The sequence below is a fragment of the Lissotriton helveticus genome, chromosome 9 (assembly GCF_964261635.1).
Source record: "Lissotriton helveticus chromosome 9, aLisHel1.1, whole genome shotgun sequence".
NCBI lineage: Eukaryota > Metazoa > Chordata > Amphibia > Caudata > Salamandridae > Lissotriton > Lissotriton helveticus.
Window position 1 is genome coordinate 963,783,513 of NC_136070.1, and position 25,381 is coordinate 963,808,893.

General features: G+C 44.6%; 1 protein-coding gene across 1 annotated transcript in view; it reads left to right on the forward strand.

Moving 5' to 3' along the window:
• CAMKV (CaM kinase like vesicle associated) overlaps positions 1-25,381 on the forward strand; it is a 296,840-nt gene that overhangs the window by 239,320 nt on the left and 32,139 nt on the right. The window contains exons 7-8 of the mRNA XM_078662250.1: positions 9,796-9,932; positions 10,326-10,404. Of these exons, the coding sequence (XP_078518376.1) occupies positions 9,796-9,932; positions 10,326-10,404 (216 nt within the window). The remainder of the gene's footprint in view (positions 1-9,795; positions 9,933-10,325; positions 10,405-25,381) is intronic.

Sequence of the window (25,381 nt, forward strand, 5' to 3'; positions counted from 1 at the left end):
GCCCTCACAAGAACTGTGCGACTCACTAGCCATCTTCTTCCACCGCAGGATCGCTGACATCCACGACAGCTTCAACACCACAACCGCCCAGACTACGCCAGACTCCACCTACCCTGTGAACACCACCAGCGCCATCCGCCTGACCTCCTGGTCCAACGTCAACAACGACGAGACACGCAAGGTCATGAACTCCATCCACTCAGGATCTCTGTCAGACCAGTGCCCACACCACGTATTCAACAAAGCAGACGCAGCCATCGCACCCCAACTACTGAAGGTCATCAACATCTCCTTCGAAACAGTGACATTCCCGGAAAGCTGGTAGCACGCCGAAATCAACGCCCTCCTCAAGAAGCCCCAGGCGGACCCCAAGGACCTCAAGAACTTCCAGCCCATCTCCCTGCTCCCGTTCCCGGCAAAGGTCATCGAGAAAATCGAATTGGCCTGCCACCTTGAAGACAACAACATCTTGGACCCGTCCCAGTCCGGATTCAGGCGAAACCACAGCACCGAGACAGCCCTCATCGCCGCCACAGACGACATCAGGCACCAACTAGACAACGATGAAACATCAGCCCTCATACTCCAGGACCTCTCGGCGGCCTTCGACGCGGTCTGCCATCGCACTCTAAAGACAGGCCTCCTAGAAGCCGGAGTCCAAGAGAAGGCCCTTGACTGGACCACATCCTTCCTCTCTGACAGAACCCAGAGCGTCCGCCTCCCACCGATCCGAAACCACCAACATCATCTGCGGCGTCCCCCAGGGCTCATCCCTCAGCCCAACGCTGTTCAACATCTACATGGCCCCCCTTGCACAATTGGCCCGCCATCACGACCTCAACATCATCTCCTACGCTGATGACATCCAGCTCATCCTCTCCCTCACCAAGGACCCACACACCACCAAAACCAACCTCCACGAGGGAATGAAGGCCGTCGCCGATTGGATGAAGCTGAACTCGGACAAGACAGAGGTACTCATCCTCGGACTCACCCCCTCAGCCTGGGACGACTCCTGGTGGCCGAGCACACTGGGAATAGCACCAACACCCACCGACCATGCAAGCAACCTAGGATTCATCCTCGACTCCTTCCTCTCCACGGCTAAACAGGTCAATGCTGTCTCCTCCTCCTGCTACAACACCCTCCGGATGCTCCGCAGGATCTACAAGTGGATCCCGACCAAAACAAGAAGAACGGTGACACAGGCCCTCGTCAGCAGCAGACTGGAATATGGCAACGCACTCTACGCAGGAATCCCAGACAAACGCCTATGACGACTACAACGCATCCAAAACGCCTCCACCCGACTGATCGTCAACGTCCCCCGCCGCAGCCACATCACCCTCCACCTGAGAGACCTACACTGGCTCCCCGTCGACAAGAGGATCACCTTCAAGCTCCTCACCCACGCACACAAAGCACTCCACAACGCCAGACCAGCCTACCTTAACAGCAGTCTCAGCTTCTACAACCCCACCCGCCAGCTCCACTCCGCCAGCCTTGCCCTCGCCACTGTCCCCCGCATCCAACGAACGACCTCCGGCGGCAGATCCTTCTCCTACCTCGCTGCCAAGACCTGGAACACCCTCCCTACCCACATACGGCAGACCTCAAGACTTGGCTCTTCAAGCAGTAGCAGCACCCCTCCTCCCCTCAGCGCCTTGAGACCCTCACGGGTAAGTAGCACGCTCTACAAGTACTCTGATTGATTGATTGAGAAAACGGCTGGGCCCAGCTGTAGACTAACGTTCCTGGTAATTGAGCTGGACTCCATTCAATGGCTAGCTCGACTCCCTGACACGAAGGTGACAGAAATACAGGCGAGCCTTTTGTGGGCAATTGGGAAGAAGAGGATCGCGTTGAGGGCTATGCAACAACTGTTGGGTTTCCTGAACTTTGCATGCAGGGTGGTGAGGGCTGGACCGAAGTTCTGCAGATGGCTCGGCATGGTTATGTCGGGTGCAGTCTTACCACACCACAGGGTCCGGATTTCCGTGGGGGTCCGGGCGGATTTGAGGACATGGCTGACTTTCTTGACTGATTTCAATGGGGTATCACTGGATTTTGTGGACAGTTTGGCAAGTGCAACTTTACTCTGATGCGGCTGGGGCAGCAGCATTTGGGGTTTTCTGGGATGGCAGGTGGTGCGCTGAGGACTGGCCGGCACATTGGGTGAAGCAGGAGAGGATCATTGCGTTTCTTTAATTTTTTCCATTGTTGGTGGCACTGGAGGTGTAGGGATCTGAGTTTCAGAATAGGTCAGTACTGTTCCATGTGGATAACATGACTGTGGTCAAGTTGGTCAACCGACAGAGGGCAAGGGATTTGAGAGTGCTGAGTTTGCTGCGAAGCTTCATGCTAAAATGCCTGACATTGAATGTGGTGTTTCGAGCCAAGCATGTCCCTGGGGCGAATAATGACATTGCAGATGCTTTGTCTCATTCGTAGTGGCAACGGTTCCGGTGATTGGCACCAGGAGCAGATCAGTTCAAGACCGAGCTGCCGGATGGCATCTGGGCCTTGGGGAGTGAGGGTGATAGGCCTGGTGGAGAAATCTATAGCAGATACCACGAGATGGACCTACAGACTGGCATGGGCGGAGTTTGGACCCTTTCTGGGATGGTGTGGGGAGTCATCGTTTGGAGACCACTCAACTGTGTTGCAGTTTGTATTACATTGCATTGACAAAGGGCTGTCTTCCGCGGGAGTGTCTTTCTATTGTTTTTTGGATTTGATCCTACAAAGGATGTGATCATTGGTAGGGTACCCAGAAGTTGGGGCAGAGAGAGAGGAGGGAGGAGAGGGGCGTTAAGGGGAGCGATTACATTTGACGTACTGGTCAGACTGATTTAGGCCTTGCCTCAGTGTTGTTATGACAGTTTTGAGGTTGTGGTTTTCCGTTATGCATGGTATGGATGTTTTTTGGATGTCTTTAGGATGTCAGAGTTGTAGGGGCAGGAAAAAGTGAGCGGCAGGAGATCAGGTTGGATGCAGGTTGCCTGGGGATTTGGTTGGGGCAGTCCAAGACGGATCAGTTGGGGCGAGGGAAATGGGTTTGGTTGTGTGAGAGTGGTTGCGGGGGGGGGGGGGGGGGGTGTCCGGTGGCTGAATGGCGAAATTTTCTACTGGCAACGAGGGCCATGAGTGGGGAAAATGTTGTCATGCGTCTGGGGCGAAGGTGACGGCAGCACATTTATTGGTGGTTTTGCGCATGGCCTCGAGACGGTTGGGTTTGAACACGGCGGGTTTTGGGATGCATTCTTTCCGTATTGGGGCGGCGACGGCGGCAGTACGCCTGGGATGGTCTTGGGATAGGAGGGAGGTGGAAATCTAGGTGCTGCGAGTGCTATGTGCGTAAATAAGGGGTCTTGAACTGGGGCATTGCCTGCCGGGGAGGGTGGTTCTGGACGTGTTACTATTGCCTTTTTCTCACCGCAGGTTGCGTGGGTGGCCCGGGGGCCAAGACGGTAACATGGATCGTGGGGCATTCGTTTGTGCATTGGGCTTCCAAGTATGCAGAGCAACAGGTGTACAACCGTAACCTGGGATTCAAAGGATGACAACATGAGGTGCATTGGTGGGGAAAAGGGGGGATGCGATGGGGGGGCACTATTGCCCTGTCTCGCGAAGATGGTCCCCTAGAAAGGATGCTCTGATTTGTTAATACTGCATTTGGTTGAGAATGATCTAATTCGGCTGTCGGGTTTGGCATTCTTACAGCTGATGCAAGGAGACTTGGAGATACTGAAACAAAGACTGGTAGGGACTTGCATTGCATGGAAAGAATTTATTCATTGGAGAGTCAGGAGGGGTCAATTAAACACAGGGCTATGTGGGGAGAAAGACATTAAAGTGATTGCTAATACTGGATTGCAACTAGAGGAACCGCTATTCTTCCGGGATGACGGTGTGCAGCTTTTGAGGCTGGGGAATGCATACTACATGATGGAGATGAGAGATGTGGTCAGCAAGTTGTGGAACGAGGCTATTTGGTGTAAGGGGGTGCTTGAGTAGTTGGGGCGAAAGATGCACAGTTGGACCGGGGGGCAGGTAACCGCCCTAAAGGGGGTTCCCTGGTTGGCAGTATTTGGGAGGGGTGGGGGAGTCACTGTAATGTAAGTATACTTGTAAAGCGCACTGTTACTCCATCTCGGAGTGTCCTGGTGCTGTATACCGCTGGGGAACCCGTCCTGGCTTTCCCTGTGAGATGGTCCCTACTGGGCACCTCCAAGGTGAAGCCAGGCATCCCCGGCGCTGATGGGGCCGTAGTGACGGGCACATCCATCCCTCGGGGGGAAGAGTGAATGATGAGGGGGCTGGTGGCATGAGTGTAATGCCAGGTGATACGGGGGGAGTATGCTAGATGAGAAGTGACTGAATGGATGAAGAATGGAACGGGTCATGGAAAGGAATGAGAGGCGAGTTTGGAGTGGGTGAAGGGAGTGAATGGATGAAGAGTTGATGTTCGGGGTTTGTTATTGGTTATTTGTTGTTATTTGGTTAATAATTATGTTGTGCAGTCTGGTCCTAATAAATGGCCTTTTATGCTTAAAACATCAGCGTGGACTGTTTATTGCGTTTTGGGGGGCCCCGGGGGAAGCAGAGTAGCAGACTAGTCTTACGCCGGGGTCTTTCACGCAGGAGGGCCAGGCTGGGGTCAGGGGTGGGGTTTTGGGGGTGGGTATAAGAATGCAGGGGAGGAAGGTGACTTCCTCTTCCTGCATTCTGGCACCATCGGGAGGGTCGAGTTAGAAAAGGCCACCCGCCCACCCTACAGTTTTACTAGGGTTCGGGAGTAGGGTTGGCGCAGTGTGCCAGTTTAGGACAGGCTGCAGGGTTCTGGGTGCTTAGGAGGGGTGGGGGAGTCACTGACGGACCCACCCATCCCTGGGGGGGGGGGAGTGAATGATGGGGGGCTGGAGGCATGAGTGTAATGCCAGGTGATACCGGGGAGGATTCTAGAAGAGACGTGAAGAAATGGATGAAGAACGGAATGGGTCATGGAAAGGAATGAGAGGTGAGTTTGGAGTGGGTGAAGGGAGTGAATTGAGGAATAGTTGATGCTGGGGTTTGTTATTGATTATTTGTTGTTATTTGGTTATTGATTATGTTGTGCAGCCTGGTCCTAATATATGGCCTTTTACGCTTAAAACATCAGCGTGGACTGTTTATTGCGCGACAACAGTTTTTGTGATTATGAGTGAAACAAGTTCAAAATGTGCACGTTTTATTTAGTCAGATCGCTGCATTGGTTTCACTCTTTATATAACTTTCACTCTTTCAAGGTTAACACACATAGCTCCACTCACCTCCACAAACTTGCAGGTTTCCTCCAGCTGGCCTTTGATGGCTTGGATTCTGTTGCTGTTTCCCACTAACATGGCAATGCCCACCGTGAGCACTGAGAGGGATCAGAACCAAGACAAGCAATACTACACGTGCGCCTACCGTCCACCTCCTGTCCCCAACGGCCGGCATGGACTGGTTGGGGGAAGGGTGGGTAAAAGGAGCTAAAGCAGCGACGGGCATGTGGGGGATGAGAGATAAAGCTGGGCGGAGCCAGGGAAACACTATTTTTAATAATCAATATAGATTACCCGCACCTGAGGTCTGTGAATGTTTGCGGGAGGCTCCGGGAGGCAAAAATAGTGCAAGAATAAACCAATTGAAAGACAGGGGTGGGGGCATACCCAAGCACGGAGAGTAGGGGGCTTGTGGGGTTGTGTTGGTTGGCAAAGTGTGCGCATGTTAGGGCCCTGTCCCTGAAGAGTCTTTAATGAGAAAGGCTTGAGACCGAAACATGAAACACAAAATTTTTACAGCATGTCTTAAGACTGGTGCAGATAAGGCAATGTGGAAATAACAAAAGCAACAACACAAAGGCATTTTGGGAAAGGGTTGTCTGCTGGTCGTGGGCTGCGACACACAGCAGCTGCTAGCCCGGCGCTGCTTTCCCGGTAGTGGGCGTGAATGCCAGCTTCACATGGCTGCTGCAGTGTGCGCGTCACTGCTCGTCCCAGAGCCAATACTCCATGGGCGTTAACTTCAGAGAAAAGGTGGGACATGCAGCAACTGCTAGCCATTTGTAGGCTACCATTTTTTAATGACACAGAAAAAGGCCAATCCTAAGCAAAGGAGGAGTCCTCCCCCACATAGCACATACAACAGATTGCCTGACAGTGCAAGCACTGTTTAGACTCGACCTAAAAAGGGGATCAAAAATCACCTTCTAATTACCTCCAAATCGCCCTATAGATGCATGTGGCAAGGAATTTACAAGTGTCTATTAAATCACCGTAATACCTGGGTAAAGAGCAGTATGGTCATCCAGTTGGAACAAACTGGCTTCAGGAAACACCATGGCACATTATATAACATAGCTGCTTTGCTTTGCAGCTCATAAAGGAAAAATATGTAACGATCAGGAGTTCCTCAGTTTATGCTGCGTTTATTGACTTCTCCACAGCCTTTGATAGGATCGATTGTTCAACACTGTGGGAGAAGCTATTTAATCTTGGCATTCCAGCAACTCTACTGCATTTAATTATATCCCTACACCCTTCAACCTGATGTAAAGTTCTGCTGGGAGGAGACCATGGCTTATCCATGGATTTCCCTACAAAAAACGGTCTTAAGCAGGGATGTTTAATTCCTCCTTTGTTATTTTCTTTATACATATACAATCTTCCCAGGTTCATATCGAAAGGCCAGGGTTTTCAAGTACGGAGGTCGCTCTTGAACTTATCTGCTTTATGCAGATGATATTGTAATTCTCGATCTTACCCTGAAAGGCCTAAGTAGCCCCATGGCGGCTCTCCAACGATACACAAACCTGCATTTTCATCAAAAAGTCAAATGTTATGCTTTCTGGGGGAAAAAGCATGTAAAAACTTTACCTTTTCATGGTGTGGGCTCTCAAACACTGGAGAGGGTTAGATCATATCCCTTCCTAGGAAAAATCATATCTAGCTCACTCAGCAATTCTGATCACATCTAAAACAATGTGGTAAGGTGCAGTCTCAGGCCAAGGGGCTAGGTGCATTTTTAAAGTATTAGGTAGGAGAAAAATGTCCCATCTTCTCGCTGTGTATCAGGCCAAGATCAATTCCCCCTTACTGTATGCGGTGGAACTAATAGATGTGGCAAGTTGAGGTTTCCTGGATAAGACTGAAGGTCAAATTCTAAGACAACTGTAACTTACTTTAGCTACACGCTACTATACTTTAGCGACGGTGGCTGCCTTAAGACTAGAAATTGGAATCAAAAATTCTTTTGTATAAGGCTTGGTAGGAGTGATATGATGGATCTTGTCTGATGCGAAGTGACGTTTCCTCACTTGAGGACTTTATATGTAAGGAGATTTTTGACTTGAAGAGAGAGAAGTCTTTGTGTTTCTAGAATGTACATTCTTGAACAACTAGAGTTAGACCAAAATGTGGTATTTCCTTTATCGCCAACTCAACTAAAAGCATGCCTAAAACATGCTTCTGCAAATGTAAGTAACCTTTTGGATACCGATTTTTGTAGTAAAAAATGATTAGTAAAATCCACTATTATGAAAAGTCTGCAACCATATTTGGATATACTTCCATTAAATGTTTTAATTTCTAAATGGCATGGTACTCCAAATGTTTGCAATCTATGCCAAACTGGTATCCAGGATTTGAAACATATCTTATTTGTTGTCCTGCTTTGTTGTTATGCTGCTGAAAGCTGTTGAGACTTCTTTTTTTAAGTTTTGTGTGCGAACCATAGCATAGGCTCTTCAATTGTTGTATATACCTTCCTAATAAAATGTTTTTTTCTTCCAATATATTAACTTTTTTAAAAGCCTGTTTAAATTTGTACTGAAAATCTTAATATGAATTTCTGGCATTTTGATCTGTTAATTTGACTGTTCAAACTGTGGACAGCAACATAATTTGTTTTTGCGATTTATTGCCAATGTATTTTATATTTGTATGTCTTTGTTTTATGTAGAACTCCTAGAAGTTCCAAAGCATAAAACAAAAATCCTGAAAATCTTAGACAGGTCGACAAAATTGGTAGATGAGCTGTAGCTATTTCAGATAATTTGGAAAACCACTAACTCAACAAATTATTCCCATTTAGAGCAATTATGAAATATATCTTTTGTAGATATCCTAAATGTGTGGCACGCTTCCATCCTAGGTAGACAATAGTTGGACACTTGTGGCCATATTTACAAGGAGATTGCACCACTTTTCTACAATGCCCTTCTCCATATTTACAAGATGGTGCTAAGCCACTTTGTGTGGCTTAACGCCGCCTTGTAGATATCGTACACTTTCATGCCGTTTTCTGCATCAAATGGGTGTGCAGTGGGTATTGGTGTGGGTGTTCCCATGCAACACCCATTGCTTTTTGACAATACCCCAGATTTACAAGAAATGGTAAATCTGAGGCAGCGCCAAAAAGTAACGCCATTGAAAGGGTGACGCTAGAATGGCTTTTATTTCTCCTCGTTTTTTGCTCTTTCTACATATATGCTTCATTCTGCAGCACACATAGAAGGAGCAAATTACCATTAAAGATTATTTACGTGCAGGAAGGTGTCCCTTCCAGCACATAAACAATCATCCCTGCAACGAAGGCACCCTTGCACCATGGTCTAAGGGTGCCTATTATGGTGCTAGGAGGCTTTTTTAGCATCAGCGCAAGGAAAAACACTGGGGTGTGCAGTTTTTTGGTGAATACGACGCATCCCAGCATTTTTTAAACGGCGCAGCGCAGCTGAATTGCTTGCAGCGCTGCACTACCTAATTTCTTTGTACATAAATGTAAATCGGGATAAAATTCAGAAAATGTTTTGAATTGATTGGTGTATTTTAGTCTGCCTATAGTTCTGCTCCAATCCATCGAAAATAGAGATAGTAACTACATAACTTAACACAAACAGGTTAGTCAGAAATCAGGTGCACTGTCAAATAAAAATTAAGTGACTCAATCAAAGGTGATGCAGAAATAACATCATCTCTCTTTAAGGAAATTCAAAATAACCACTTGACAAAGCCAACCTCAGGTCAGCGTCCATTTTTATCAGATTATTAAGACAATGGTGGTAGCCAAGTAAACACAAATGGTTATTGAAATTTGCATAATTTGCTTTCATGTAATTACATGGAATTTCGGGACAATTACGAAAAATACAAATTTGTCATCTAGCACTATATTTTAGTGCAAAATGCACCTTTGTGTTAATTATTGACGCAAGGATGCAATTTACGCTAAAAAAAGGCAGGAAAAACACATTTACATAAAAAAACAGTTTCTCCTTGTTCCCTCACTTTCACACAATAATTTTGGTATAATTTCAGGAATTTTATTTAATAAGCATATCACAAAATTCCCAAAATGATGCACCTTACATCAGCATAATTGAAATTCGACCTAGGTCTATGAAAAAACACTTTGGCTTGGAATTGTAAGCAACTCAAAGGCAACACTGATGGGAATCCTTGCCTGTCATTAAAAAAGGAGAAAAACAACACTTTCTACCCCTAAATACCAGATTCATTCCTTATCAGTCCTTGCTAATATTTATATATAAAGGTTGATACTCTCCAATATCATGCTTCTTTTAAACCTCATCCAACCTGGCATTCATCATTGACTACAAGCCACACAGTGAAGTTCACATAGAGGACTAAGAGTTTATTGATCTGTCCACCAGTGAATTGATGTAATCAGCTTTCAACATAGCATCCTTCAGCATTTAAAATTATAGCAAAGATGCCTTATTTTACTCTCATTGTTTCCCTCTTATTTCAGACTTTCTGGAAATCCCCCATTCTATGATGAAACAGAGGAGGAGGACTATGACAACCACGATAAAAACCTCTTCCGAAAGATCCTGGCAGGAGATTATGAATTTGACTCCCCGTACTGGGACGATATCTCTCAGGCTGGTAAGTGGCAGAGTAAATTCAGTAACTGGCATGCAAAGTCACTCATCGGGATAATTGTTTCTTTGACTATCTTCACCAAACACTGGTTCGGGAAGAAGGCTATATGAGGCAAAGCAGACACAAATGGCAAAAGTTTGGATAACAAAAAAAGGAAGTTAGAAGAGGCAGGGTGACCTAGTCCATAGGCAAACCCTGTTGCTAGGCATCAACCAAATTTGAAATGTTAGCATATAATGTCTTACAATTATTTTTATCCTCCAAAGCTACGTTCTTTCTATGTCTCCAGTTGATTCCATTAAAGTATTTTCTTTCTTCTAACTAATCAATTAAACGATAAGTAATGTTGGTGCCCAAAGAAGAGACTTTTCAGTGTTTATTTTCTACCTTTGACAGCCAAAGAGCTTGTGACGCGACTGATGGAAGTGGACCAAGACCAAAGGATTACAGCCCAGGAGGCCATCGGTCATGAATGGTGAGAGATTTTTCAGTTTACTATACTTTTCTCTTTATTCTTCTGTCTTTTTCTCAACCTTCTGCCTCAAAAGCATTAAAGACTGTATTGTAGTTTGATGTCATCTACTAAAACATCTCACATTAAGTTAAATTGAAACCAGATGCATTTGGCTGCATTGTTTATGTGTGATTGAGATTACTTTTATCAAGAGCTACGCCAAATGATTTATTGTTTAATCTGTTATTTTAGCTCTACATTCCAGGATGCTAAATCAATCTAGCTAGGATTGAACTGGAATGTTCATATTGCAAGGAGTGATCAGCAGAAATTCTATCATGATTGGTTGCATTGTCAAGTTAGTGCTGTATTCACCCATGAAACACATCAAACATGTTTGGTAAATGAGAGCTGTCGTACTGTGTTGATATTTTTAGTTAAAGTGAATGATCCTCAGAGCACTGGAAAAACAGATGCCAAAGGTGTTTGAAGAAGTCTTCAGGGGGGTTGAGGTAGAGGTTAAAAGGAGCAGGTACCGCAATTGACCTTTGCGGGAAACCCTTTTGGGAAAAGTACTTGGCTATAAAAGGAATTCATAATTTATCAGTTGTATTTGGTAGATGTAAACATCTAAAAGAATTCCCTGCCAATGCCTATTCATTCTTTTGGTGGCTCAATGAGTATTTTATGATTTAGTATGTTGAAAGTAGCCTTTAGGTCAGAAAGAACAAGTAAAATCAAGAATTGAGTTAGCATAAGGCATCATCAGCCATGTGGTATAAGGTTGCGTCTGTCCTGCATCCCTGAGTAATGCCAGAGTGAAATTTATATAGAAGGCTGTTTACATTGATATTCAGTTTAACATGTGTGCCATCAAAACGTTTAGTTATCAGCATTAAGAACTTCTGAAATTGTCAAGGTCCTCATAGTCACTGGAATGCATTTTAGCAGACCTATTACTTGACAAAACATAAGGGCAGGGAGAAAATTTCCTTTGGAACAGTGCCAGGTGAACAATTCGATTGTCCAATAGACTGCAAAATAATATCATGTCCTTAGCTGGAGGCACTAGCAGGAGATTGGCCAAGGGTTTTAAAATTCTATGGTAAGACTGATAATCAGTGCTTTTTTATATTAAGGCTTCTCCAAAAGCACTGAGATTTCCTGTTCTTACAAGAAAATTACAACCTTTGGCCACACCCCCGCAGCCTCTATAGCAGCTGTAGTGCGAGTGGCTCTGTTTGGAACTGGATACTCTGAGTGAATGAATGATGTATTTGGATATCTTTGCACACTTCAGTTCCTTGTGCTGGGGTAGGTGCTTGGCTCACCTTGAAAGAGTCCACTAGCTCCACTTTATTTAATATTTAAAAGTTCAATTTCAATTTTTTTGTTAGTTTTTGGTATTTTAATTCTGGCCCTTCTTTTTCCAATAGGCGTAGTGCCTTGGGAGCTAGGTGTCGACACTAGGAGCTCCGGGCTCCATTTGATTTTATTTGCCCACCTTCATTGTTAGGAACAATGCTTTACGTTGCTTGGCAACGTTTCGCCATGTCTCTAAAGCCGGGATGCACACCAAACGCCAGCTCATATGCTCATGTCCATTCCCCAGACGTTTCCCTCACCAGCCATGCTGTCCCTTGGGCTGTTGCCCCGCCTCACAGAATTTCTAATGAGTCTCTCTCGAAAATCCACCTCTAGAAAGACTTTACTAACCCTCAAGGCTGCATATTCTTGGCATGCTATTCTCGTAGTATACTCTACTACTGAACTGCCTTGCCTCCTTTATACTTGGGCCACCTATTTTTATTATGGCCAAGGATCCTAACACAGTAAGACAGTACCGACCCTTTTTACCTCTGCTTTAATTATATAGTGCTCACCAGGCGGGAAACATCCTTTACAACGCAACTTTTACCACGCAGTGCCTTTACGACGCAACTTTTACAACGCAAACCATTACAACGCATTGCGCTGGGGGGCACTCTAGGATAGGGAATAGGTTTAATTTACTATCCAACACCTTCCCTACTATCCACGGGGACTGGAGTTGGAATAGTAAATTAAACTATTCACTATCCAGCGCCCCAAAGCACTATGCGTTGTAAAGGCATGCGTTGTAAAAACTGCGATGTAAAGGAATGCGATGTAAAAGCATGCGTTGTAATGTCATACATCCTCACCAGGCAGACACTCCTAGGAAATCTATGATTTGCTAGTAAGCCAGAGTCTGGAAATTTATTTATTACTGAGTTCTGCTTTTTAGAGGCCCTGGGTTCAGATTTCCATGCCACCTAGTCTCAGGGATGTAAAGCCTTCCATGTTCATCAACCTAATAGGCAGGCCTTAGAACTCGCCTTCCTAGCAAAAATGTGATTGACATTTCTATATTTACTTTAGACCTTTCCCCTTGTGCCATACTTCTCAGCTTCTCGAAGAAAATATTACAGTCTCTCAGCAATATTTGGTGTACTCTATTATTACCCTCCGCCTCACAGTATGAAATTTGGAGTTTTTTAGCCACTTTTCAGGCTGAGGTACTACCATGTTATTGTTCTCGGTGACTCCAATATCTGGGTAGATGTTGCTGAGGACTCTACTGCTAAGCTGTTAATTAATTGTATTCAGGAACTGAATCACTTTCAGTTAGTTGAAGGGCATCACTGTCATCTTTGCTGCTAACGATCTTGTAATTGACAACTTACCCATACTCCAAGCCTGGGCTGCCTATCTTTCATATATGTTTAGGATTTACCTTCCTAATGCTAAGCCCAGTTTGCAGCGCTAAATGCCCTAAAGGGTGTGGGCTTAATTTAATCCTGATTCTCTCAAGCCAGCTTTGGGTAACATTCCACCTTCCCCCTTGAGCTCCTCTTTGGAGCTTTAACAACTCTATATCTAGTGAACTGGACACAATTCTTCAAATGAGTTCCTCTCATTCTCATTTTAGCATCCTTTGGTGCTGTGGTATAGCAGCTGCCTCGCTGAGTACAATTCTCATTTTAAAAAACTAGGATGCATCTAGAGGTATATCTACTGGGAGGATTGCAAATGGATCTGAGAGAAGTCCTCTGCTTTTACAAATCTCTGACACCCAGAGCCAAGGCTGATTAATGTACTACTAGAATTCTCAAGGCAACCAATACCACAAAGGAGTCAATTAATATATTAAACACCATTCACTCCCCTGACTGTCCCGCTTCTTCAGTAGAGCCATCTCAACTGTTATGTGATAAACTTTCTGAATTCTTTGCTGATAAGGTCAATGCTAACTGCAATGCCTTCCCTGCATAGACTGACAAAGGGCTGACTATTTATCCTAACATCTCTCCTTCTACAATTTATATAGCAGGTTCACTGGGTCTAAAGAATATTTAAATTAATATGTTGCTGGCCTTAATTATTGTATCTTTTCAGGGTTTCCTCTAAACCAATATCCACCCAGGATTTATTGATCTGGTCTTCCAGTCCTGACTTAAACACTCTTCAGTCTCTTGCAACAGCTCTATAGATGTTGGCATTGTTGTGCAAGCTTGGAAAAGGCTCTTGTTGATCTCCTAAAATAACACACTGCTGCCCCCTCAGTCAATAGTTGTTTCCGCCCTATTTCCTTCCTGCCACATCCTGTCATCCCTACCTTAGGTTTTGTGCTCAATCAGGAACCTTCTCTAAATTGCGATGTCAACAACTGGTTTTGATGTGTTTTCTGCTGCTGTACCCTTTACACAAACTTACTCCTCACCTCCCACAAAAGTCTCAACCTACAGTGTTTAGGATCATGACTAGGCCTGGGTGTCATTTTTTTATTACATCGAAGTAACTGACGTAAATTGGTAATTTCACTTAGCAAAATCTATGCAAAATTACAGAGATTACTCCATTACTTTACATCGCATAATACCAGGTGCCAGTTCCTTTAACATGGGCGATCAAAAAACATTTCAGGGAGATTTATTTCACCTGAGTGGACCATTCAAGAAATCTTTAGTGTAAAGCTACAAACCTGAATGTGAGCAACAGTGTACTGAATACAAGCAACTGGAAAAACACCCGAAATCACATTAAAATTTTGATCCGAACAGACTGTTCAGTTAATTTTTTGAGCGTGAAATGCATTTTGCGCAATTATGCTTAATTTTGCAATAATTTCATGTAGCTACACTACATGGAATTGCGCTAGTTAAGGTAATGGCAATGATCTTAAAATGCCTGCATTAGAGCAATTTTCTCTTCTGGGAGCACAAGACTGCATTTGTGGCACATACAGAATGTGGCCACTCAGCTAGCATTAAATCTTCCACCTAGATCTTCTGCTACTAGAGCACTGGAGGCTATGCACTGACTTGCCATTCCCCAAAGAATCACGTTCAAACCTCTGCTTGGTCTTTAAAGCCATTTATTTTCATACACCAAGCTACCAAAAAAAAGACATTCATGCCTTATACTCCATCTTGAGAACCTAGATTTCGTTTGGCCAGGAGTGAAGGCCACGCCTTCTTCATTGTTTTCGCTAAACTATGAAATTCCCTTCCTGTACCCATTTCAATGTTTTCTTTCTACAAAGCGTTAACAACCTGATTATTCACTAAAGCTTGATCTCCAGGTCTAATTCTGTGTTCACACGATTTTTCCGGTTTCCTAGCAACAGAATACCCTTTTAAGTAATCACACTCTACGGTGTTTGTCTTTTTCTTTTTTATTTGTGTTTTCTTTCCTGTCTGTTTTTTTTGCTGTAAAGTGTGCTTCTCTGTTACTATAACAGAAACTAAAAATATATCTTTTTTTAAAATAAGCTATCCGTTCTTACCTCTCTTCCCTTCATTGTTCATTGACAGGGGGACATTTTATGACGTGTTCCTGTTCAGATTTAATAAGAAAATGTTTTGTCTTTCTTTCCAAGCATACCAGAGTCAGTCTAACCACTACTGGCCTTATGGCACTAATTAATCTCAATTTTCTTTTTTTAACCAAGCATCCATTTTCTATAGTGAGCTAGGATTGAGTCCCCCTCCGCTTTTACTATTCATGATACTCTCTGTTAAATGTAAACTGTCATGACATTAGTCATGGGGTAACACATTTCACTCATTAGTCTAACAAGCTATGGATGTTCCTTGATGCCTGCACACTGACAAACTTGCTGCAAGGCCAGTAGCGATTCTGTTCTGATTGATGAATATTTTGTTAACTGTAATGAGTTGCCCTATATTTCCTCAAAGAGCAGTGCTCAATTTGTAAAAGAATAAGTGCCAGGATTCAAAGTTTTGCCCAAAAGCCTGTGGCCGACGCTATTGAAGGTTGAGGTGTCCAGTACCAAGGCTGCGTAGTCTCAATTCCACCTCGCGCCTCTTTAATCCAGCACCACTTCAAATGACACAGGACGAGATGCAGATATTGTTAAATATTTTCCAAACACTTAAAAAATGCTGCATATTTTGAAGGACAATGTGATGAAGCACACAACACCTCTGATGCTTTGTTTGTTACTCCTATTACCTCTAAAGGATCACTTAATTTCCCTCAAATTATGTACACAATTCCTCACACCACACTAGGTAGTCCAGCCATCTCTCTTGAGTCCTAGGTTCAACCTCTCAATAATGGGAAAAGTGTTTTCTCCATTTTCAAAGTTCCTGAATCCAATTGCACTTCCGCTTCAACGTTTATCCCATCTTTCTCGCTACCACAATCCCTAGTACCTAATGGTTCATGCAGCACTTCTACCACCACTGTGATAGGGGGTCTTAATGTAATGACTGCCATGATCTCCCTTCTGGTTTGCATTGGGCATTGTAACCCCTCCCAGACCTCCACCCGTGGTAGGAGTTCCTAGAGGAAGTAGAAATCGAGATACTCATGCAGTAACAGGGTCCCCTGAAAGTAGGTAGGTGATGGCTTGGAATGATACACTCATTCTCTGCAGATCAGACTGCACCTCAAGCCCCATGCAGATTACGCTTGATTATTCACTGGTTTTGTTATCAGTGTCTGGAGTGAATAAAGGGAGGACACAGAGATCACTGATTTTTTTGGGGTGAACTTTTTGATTTCCCGCTAGCTCACCAGCATCGTCCTTCTGATTAGCGGATGAGTTAGTCAACAAATTGTTACTGCTTTCCCTCCCACCTTGGCAAATTTGGAATGAGAAATATCTAGACATATTTTCCCAACTGGGCAATAAACAAATAATAAAATGAACTTCAGTAAAGTGGCATGGGATTGGTTGGTGAAGACCCAATCATCAGCTCAAATGTGAATATGCCTATCATTTTAGTGCTAAAGGTCCTGAATTAGAGCTGTTGTGGTCAGAGCATTGCTAGTTAGATTACTATTAGTATGACGTCAAGTTGTATCTCAGCTGGCTAATTAAGCCGGCCTCAGTATTCAGTTGAGATGGTTGTGGTTGACTAATGTGTAGGTTGTGTAGATCATTCACAAGGAAAAATATTCTAAGTACAATGATGACAACGTATTTCATTGTGCAGAGTTAAACAGTAACTTCTCATTTTTGCTATTAAGTCTGATAACTTGGATCTAAATAAAAACCCACATTCTTTGGCAGAGTAGGTAAATCTTTCTTGCATGGATGCACAGTTCCTTGAGTCATCTAGCAAATTAATGTCAATGCTTCTGGTGAAGCGTGCTCAAGAAAATAGTATCAATCTCACCACTGGAGCAATTCAGTCCTATGCAAGAGCTTGCAGAAGGTGATCAAATGCAGCAGCTTTAGGTCACCATTTGTCGCTTAAATACTGTCCCAGGACACTATTTAAGTGTCCAGTAGTGAAAATTACCACTTCCTGTCAATCAGCTCTTTCCAATGCTGAGTTCCCAGCATGTTCTGACTTTAATAAGGTAAGGGCTAATCTTGTTTAGCATTTTGGTAAAGCCATGCGACTAACTTACAGCTCGCCCCCATAGAAAAAATGACCTGTAAAAGATGATGACATGGAGTTCCAGGGTCACAGTACATCATAGGGCAAGGACAGGTGTGTCAGGGACCCATATGTTAGGAATTGATCAGGTGGCAGTTCAAATTCTCTAATCAATGCATCCAAGGAGATAAGTTCTCCAGATGAGTAGCAATGCACAACCATGAATATTCCCATCTCTGACCAATGTGTCAGTTGTCTGGTGGTGAAAAAACGCCCTCCCTGGGGAAGGCACCCCAACAGCAATGTGAAGCATACAGTTAGAATTGTGTTGCGCATTTAGCCGTGTGCCTCTAACATTTTAGTATGGTGTTAAGGAGCAGGTGTCACCAGTTTCTTACCTTTTATTCACAACAATAGGGCTACAAGGGTCCACTAATTACGCCCTGTCCCCAGTTACCCAATTTCATCCACACCGGTCAAGTCGTCTTACTATCCACTGCAGCTATGCGGTCTGCTAATATAACTCATAGTTTGGCGCTGCCAAATCACCCTCTGTTATGGGTCTCTGAAGGAGCTGCAATGAGATTCAGCGTCTTTACATATGATAAATTAGGACCCCAATTAGTGAATCTACCTGTTTGAACCAATCAAAGGATAGTATCCATACCAGAAGATTTATAAAAAAGTAGAGTAACCTAGGAAGGATTATCATCTAGGAGAGGGGTTTTCTCGCCAGTCTAGGTAGCCTGAGAGAACTCCAGAATGCCACATTCCCTTTCAATGGCCTCACGTGCAAGCCTAGGTTACCTTCCATTAGGCCTGCTTGCGCATTGTAATTTTTTATCTCCTGGTATTAAAGTGTGTGGGGTCGACAACACTCCATTATTATCTAGGGCTAGAGTCACATGGTGTGAGTGGGAACACCGACACATTTTGGCCCAATTGGTATTTACACTTTAGATGATTCCACATTCCACCAGGGATTGCAGTGTTGATTCAAGGCCTTGCTCTATGTTTTGTAAATATAGTAACAGGTCATACGCATAAAAGGAAGTGGGATATTGCTTGCCAAAACTCTGATCTCATCACTGCTGCAAATGGTCCAATGGCAACCTGTTAGACCTGGCATCATTGGCGTGGGTCTCCCTTCCATTTTTACTGATTGCCTCCTCTGTTTTTGATATGTTTTTGCTGGTTATATGCTTTGGGCACTGTGCCACTGTTATTCAGTGCCACAGTGCAAGTGCTCCCTATGTTAAATTGATGTATTGATTAGTGATTCCATTATTGGGTTATTTGATTTACCTGTTAGACCCTAGTGCAGTGCACCTTGTGTGCCCAGGGCTTTTAAATCAAATGCTGCTCGTGGGCTTGCAGCACTGATTGTGCCACCCACAGAAGCAGCTTGTAAAGTGTGTCTCAGGCTTTGCATTTCAAGGCCTGTGTGCAGTCTGTGACTGCCATGTCGACTTGGCCAGTGCACCCACTTGCCAGTCCCTAAACCTTCCCTTTGCTTCATATTAGACACCCCTATGGTAGTCCCAAGGGCAGGGTGCATTGTAAGTTTAAGGTAGGACATGCCCTGGTGTGTGTAGCATGTCCTAATAGTGAATTACAGCCATTATTGGGTTATTTGATTTACCTGTTAGACCCTAGTGCAGTGCACCTTGTGTGCCCAGGGCTTTTAAATCAAATGCTGCTCGTGGGCTTGCAGCACTGATTGTGCCACCCACAGAAGCAGCTTGTAAAGTGTGTCTCAGGCTTTGCATTTCAAGGCCTGTGTGCAGTCTGTGACTGCCATGTCGACTTTGCCAGTGCACCCACTTGCCAGTCCCTAAACCTTCCATTTGCTTCATATTAGACACCCCTATGGTAGTCCCAAGGGCAGGGTGCATTGTAAGATTAAGGTAGGACATGCCCTGGTGTGTGTAGCATGTCCTAATAGTGAATTACCGCCATTTTAGTTTTTCGCAATTGCAAGGCTACTCCATAGGCCAGAATGGGCAGTTAGATTATTACATTTTATAATCCTAATGGCTCAGGGAACATGGTAGAAATTCGAATGTAATATGCCTGAACTCAGAATGATAAAATACATCTTTTAGTAAAGTTGGTTTTAACATTCTTTGTTTGAAAATACCACTTTTAGAAAGTAGGTATTTTCTTGCCTAACTGTCCAGGCCTGCCTCTGCTAGGTTGTGTATTCCTTGTCTGGAGTTTTGAGTGACAGGGCTGGGGAATTTCAGGAGACAGGCTGGGGCAGCCCAGTGGTGAATAGAGAGATCTGCATCTAGATGGGAGGGAGGAATTGCACCTGGGACCTGAATAGGGCTGGGCCTTCCCTCTACAATGCTGGCTCCACCTCCTGTGGTGTGTCTGATGTCTCTGCCGTGCACTGTGAAAGGAGAGAAGGAATCTTGTCAACAAAGTGCTCCAGGGCTGTGCCGTCCCTCCCCTGTGCTGGCTCCACCTCCTGTGGGGTGTCTGATGTCTCTGCCCTGCACTGTGAAAGGAAGGAAGGAGTCCTGTAAACAAAGTGCTCAGGAACTGCTTTGGACTAGGCAAAGTCCTCTCTGCCTTCAGAGAACAAAGGATTGTGGGGTATAAATATTGGGACCCAGTCCCAAGAACTTTAGATCACTTCTGGAACAAGAAACCTTTTGCCAAGGAGAAGAACCGAGGAAGCTGCAGGAGTTTGGACTGCCCCTCTGCCAGTGTGCTGTTTGCTGGGTTGGCCTGCATGGTTTCTTCAATGCCAAGGAACTTTTTAAGGACTTTCATCATCTTACAGTATATTCTCCAAGGGCTTGAACTTGTGCTTGCCTCCTGCTGAAGTCTCAGGGACAAAAGACTTTATCTCCAGCTCCCCTCAGAGTTTCCTTGCTGGGAATTCTGTTTGCCAAAACCTGCCTGTCGCTGGGAGCTGAAAGCGTGGCCCATCGAGAAGAAGCGCGACACCGCCGCAGCTGAAATCGTCGCAACGCCAGAGAAGCATGCCGCTGCATCTCTCAGGAAGCGTGTCTCTGTCAGAGCTGCCTGCTGTTGCATCAACGGAGAAGTGTGACGCCATCGAGAGAGTTGCCATCCCATCACCGGAGGAGTGTGTAGCAGGGCCTGTCGCGGCTCCAAAGTACAGAGTCGTCGCAAGGCTGCCAGGGCGTCTACGCATCGCCATCGCATCGTCGCATCAAGGGCGCCATCTTCTCGCATCACACCAGAATCATCGCATCGCACTGAGGCACCATCTTGCGCATCGCAACCGGACCGCAAACCGAGAACCTACGCACCATCCCCACACCGGTAAGGATCACGACGCATCCCCTACTCTGCGCAAGCATTGAGGCGCGATGCATCATTTCCCCCAGATCACGGAACCGACACATCACCCCTTTTGCGAGCCTTTTGTTCATATTGCGTTACGCATCCAGGTACTTTGTTGAGAACTTTGTCGCATTTATCATCAACTTGAGCTAAGCAACTTTTATCATCTTTAAGTCAACTTTAAGTATAGTATTGTGGATTTTTGTCGTTTGTGGTCTTGTGTTAAGTCTATATAAAGAATACTTATTTTTATAAAACCTGTGTTGTGTCCATCTGTAGTGTTTTCACTGTATTACTGTGTATATTCACTAATGCTTAACACACTGCCTCTGAGATAAGCCTGTCTGCTCGTGCCAAGCTACCAAGGGGGTGAGCAGGGGTTATTTAGGAGTGTAATCCCCTTATCCTGACTTAGAAGTAAGGGAACCCTATTTGGACAAAGGTGAATACCATTGCCAAATAGAGACCCCCAGATCTAACACAACCACAAATAGAAGTGGGAAGAGTGGGCATCTCTGCCACTTAATTGAAAAATTATTATATTGTGATAAAAATGTCTCCCGGTTTTAACTCGGGCCACTTGATTGGAGTACAGCTATGTGCATTTGGGCCAACTTTACCCCATCCCCAAGCAATACATCACTGAATTGAGATAGCCCCACTGCTGCGAATCAAATGCCTTTTCTAGGTCTACTAAAACCACCCTGGCATTACTCCAATTATTGGCACCAGTTTCATCAAAGATCTACTAGACTCTCCTGAGGTTGCCAGAGGTGTTTTGTGAAAGGGTGAACCCGTTTTGGTCTACATGTATAAGGGAGGCAGGTGTATGTACAGTCTATTAGTCAATATTTTGCCAAGGGCTTTATCATCTATATTGAGCATGGATAGCAGTCTATTAGATGCAACCTCCTCCCTTCCCTTATCTAGCTTGGGCACTAACTCTAACAGGGTTTCCCTGGTGGTTTCAGGGACTCCCGCCCTTCTATGCAGCCTTGCACACCCTAGGAAGGCATTGAGCCAAAACAGATATATAGGTCTGGTAAAATTCCGCAGACAGGCATTGTTGTCTAGGGTTTTACCTCTGGCTAGCTCTTCAATTACCTCTTGAATCTCCTTTTTAGTAATGGGGCCCCCAAGCCCTTCCTTGCCTTCCCAGACCAGGGGAGGTGCACTATCTAGGACACCCCTTGCTCAATCAAGGCCTCATTGGGCCTCCCACATAAAGTAAAGTGGAATACTCTAGAAGCACCTCATTAATCTCCAATGGTAATGGACCAACCAGTTAGCTGAACCTAAGGGTGAACCAACCAGGCCGGTAGGCTTCCCTTTTCAATGTCACAAAATTCCCTGATGTATTCTCCTAAAGATTCTCTGAGCAGGCCGTCAGTTAACACTCCTACTTGCACCTTCCAGGTGGAAATGGGTTATGACAGTCTTTTCAGTTCGACTCCCAGCAATAAAGAGTTACGGCCAGAAATTATTCTTCCCAGGTATTCTGAGCTTGTAAAGAGCAGGCTGAGAGCAATAGAGTGGAGCATCTTGTCCAGTTGTGCATGTATTTCATGAAGGGAAGAATAGAAGAAGTAATCCCTTTCGAAATGATGATACATTTTCCAAGTGTCTACCAGTCCCCCATCAGTTGACCATTTTACGAACACCTTAGCCACTTTAGCAGGATATGTATTGTGCCGGTGTGGAGTTGATCGGTCAGCCCAGACACAGCGAGAGGGCAGAAAGCTATTGCAACTGGTCCTGGTTAGGTGCATTTAAACTGCCCAGTAAGACACTCAGTCCATCAAGTCTCCCAGTGTAAAGGATATTATAGCATCATTCTTTATCAATCGGAGCTTTGAGAACCTCAAAAGGGACCCCAGGTCTTACCAATGTAGGGGTACCTCTTTTATATCATGAATAACAAATTGGCAAAGATCTGACCTTCCCATCAACCCTTTAGTCGATCAGCCTTCTGCACAGTGAGGTATGACCTATTAGTACATAGATCAGTTCTTAAAAATCTTTACTGGCAAATTGCGACCACTAAATAGTGCATCTGACACTTGTTCCTTTCTTCTCCATCAGAGCTTCTGCATGGTAAACCAGTGATGAGAATAGGTTCTCATGCAAAGAATGAAAAAGGGATAATTTTTCACTAAACACATCAGGTGCCTGTGGCATACAGGTGTCTTCCCAGTAGACTGTTATGGGGTCTGAGTACAAAATTGTCAGTTGAAGCCTCATGAGGAAGAGATGGGGATGTGGTGCTACATTAATACTAGACCATAATTCACCTTAGGACCCTGGCTCGTCTGTCATTTGTCATTACTTTATCATTTGCTTTTTTAAATTTGTATGGTGCAGTCCTATACTTTTGTGCATCTATATTTAGTAATATTTGCTATGATTTTAAGTAACCATGCAATCAGAATAAACTTTGAACTTACAATAGCTCCGAGGAAAAGAAACATGGTGCCCAAGCAGCTGGGTGGCAGACTGTAGTCACATGTAGCCAGCGTTTGTTAGGCAGAAGAACAGAAAATTCATGTTTAGTAGCTTCAACATACTCGAGAATCTGGCAGAGTGTTATTTTAAGCACTGATCCAGTGGGTTACCAGCAACAGATAATCTAACACTACATACTCACATGGGCCCATAAATTCCTTCAACAATAACTGGCACTAACCGGTGGGGTCATGTTTTGTAAATACCAAGATTAGTTATCTCATGTCCCTAACCAACTCTTCACTTGATCGAAATAGGTATTTCCTCTGGTCAATGGACCATTTTAGTTGAACCTGTTGATGGTGAAATGACATAACATCTTTATTTTACTTATACTTTGAAAAGATCACAGAGTCAGGATGTCTTTTAAAGTTTTATCTTAGATTAATTTCATGTGAATCAAATTACACAGTACAGAACAGACTTTGTTTCTCACAGTAAGGAAAATTTAAATAGTCAATCAATCAATCAAATGCATTCATGTATATTTGCAATGACTTAGCGTGAAAGAAGAGGATAGAGAGAACAGCACATAAGCGCAAATATAGAACATTTATATTTACCAAGTATGGTGTGAAAACCAACTCCCAGGCATAGGAATTGGAATGGGTCCCCCAGGAGAGATTTGGCGAACAAAGACGTCAGGACAGGAATCAGGACAGGAATCAGGACAGGACAGGCAGCCTCTCTATCACCGACGCATGCGCAGCACCCCTCTCTGACACTCTCTTCCTCCTCGAGATTCTTCCGCGATCTTCTTCCAAATTAATTTGCTTAAGATAATTGGTTCAGCTATTGGATTCTTCTTCAGCTTCATGAGTCACTCCGACAGCATCCCGACCTCATAAGCATCTCCGTCTCAAAATGCTAACTAAGTAAGGCTACCTCAGTTATACCTTTCTGTATGCCAGTGCCACCCATTAATGTTTCAAATTTATGAAACTCCTAACTCTGATTGGACAGGCATGGGTGACCATCACACCATGCTTATTTCTTAATATTTTCTTTTAGCTCTTTGTTTAAAATCCCACCCTTTAAGTTTTATACATCAAGATTTATTGCCCCAGTAATGGAACTTTCATAGATTCCCATGCTTTGTATCATTCCCCGTCGTCGGAATGGGAGCCTCGGTAGTATCACAACTATAGGAAGAAAAGAGAAAAAATAGGCCTAGGCCTCATCTCATTTGTATCCTATCAACCTCTTTGTGTAAACGAGACCAAACTCCTGTAAGGACCAATCAGAATAGCCTCACCCTCTAGAACCTTCCTGAGAGAGCTCAGAGCCTCAGATTTTTCTACCGCACGTTGTGCTAGGGAGTCTCCACTGAGCTCTGCTTAGTTTTCTCAATCTTATTGGTTATTTCTTCAATTTTTCTACTGAAATCAAGACATGTCTGACAAGGAGAAGAAGGCCTTATTCAGGTCCTGTGCCTCTTGTGGGAAAAAACGACTTTTTGTGGAAGATAAGCATGACAACTGTATTTATTGCTTATACCCGGACCACAAGGCCACAGACTGCAAAATTTGTAGAACCTTCTCTACAAAGACACTTCGTGACAGAGAGGGTCGGCTTTTGACCTGGCTTCAAAAGATGAAGACTCGGAAGGAGGTGCACTCATCACATGAAGAGGATTCAACATCTCTAGCGTCCTCTCACAGATCCAGAAAGAGGGGTAGGTCTCCCCCTGGTTCTTCTTCAGCTGAGCCCCCTCTTAAGGCCCCTCATAAGATCTCTGACAGGTCTGAGAGGGCAGGTCCCCTTCAATCTCCTCACGTAAGTGAAAAGGAACGGGCAGGGACAGGCTGCTGGATTGGTTACAGCCTCAAAGGACAAAAAGGAGGTTACTATCACTTCTCCTCCGTCCAAAAAGGAAAAAACCGGTGACAAATACTCTTCTGTCACTCCAGGAACCGGGCCGGAGAAAAAACAGCGTCCGTCGACGACAAAAACATCAGGTACGTCGACGACGATTGCTTCTGTGAAAATTCCCGCTGTTTCCTTGGCTCCGTCGACGGGCTCGTCGGCGGTAGCGATCTCCACGTCGACGACTTCGTCGTCATTCAAGGTTCCCGGTTCGTCGACGATAGCTTCTTCCACGTCGACGACGATGAGCTTCGGAAAGGTGCTGTCGACGGCCTCGTCGACAACGAAAACTACGTCGACGACGACGACAACTTCGACGCTGATGGTGATGACGACGAGTTCGTCTACAAAACCGTCGACGATCATTCCGTCGACGACCAAGATTTCGTCGACGAAGGCCGCTGTACCATCAACGATTCCATCGACAATACCGT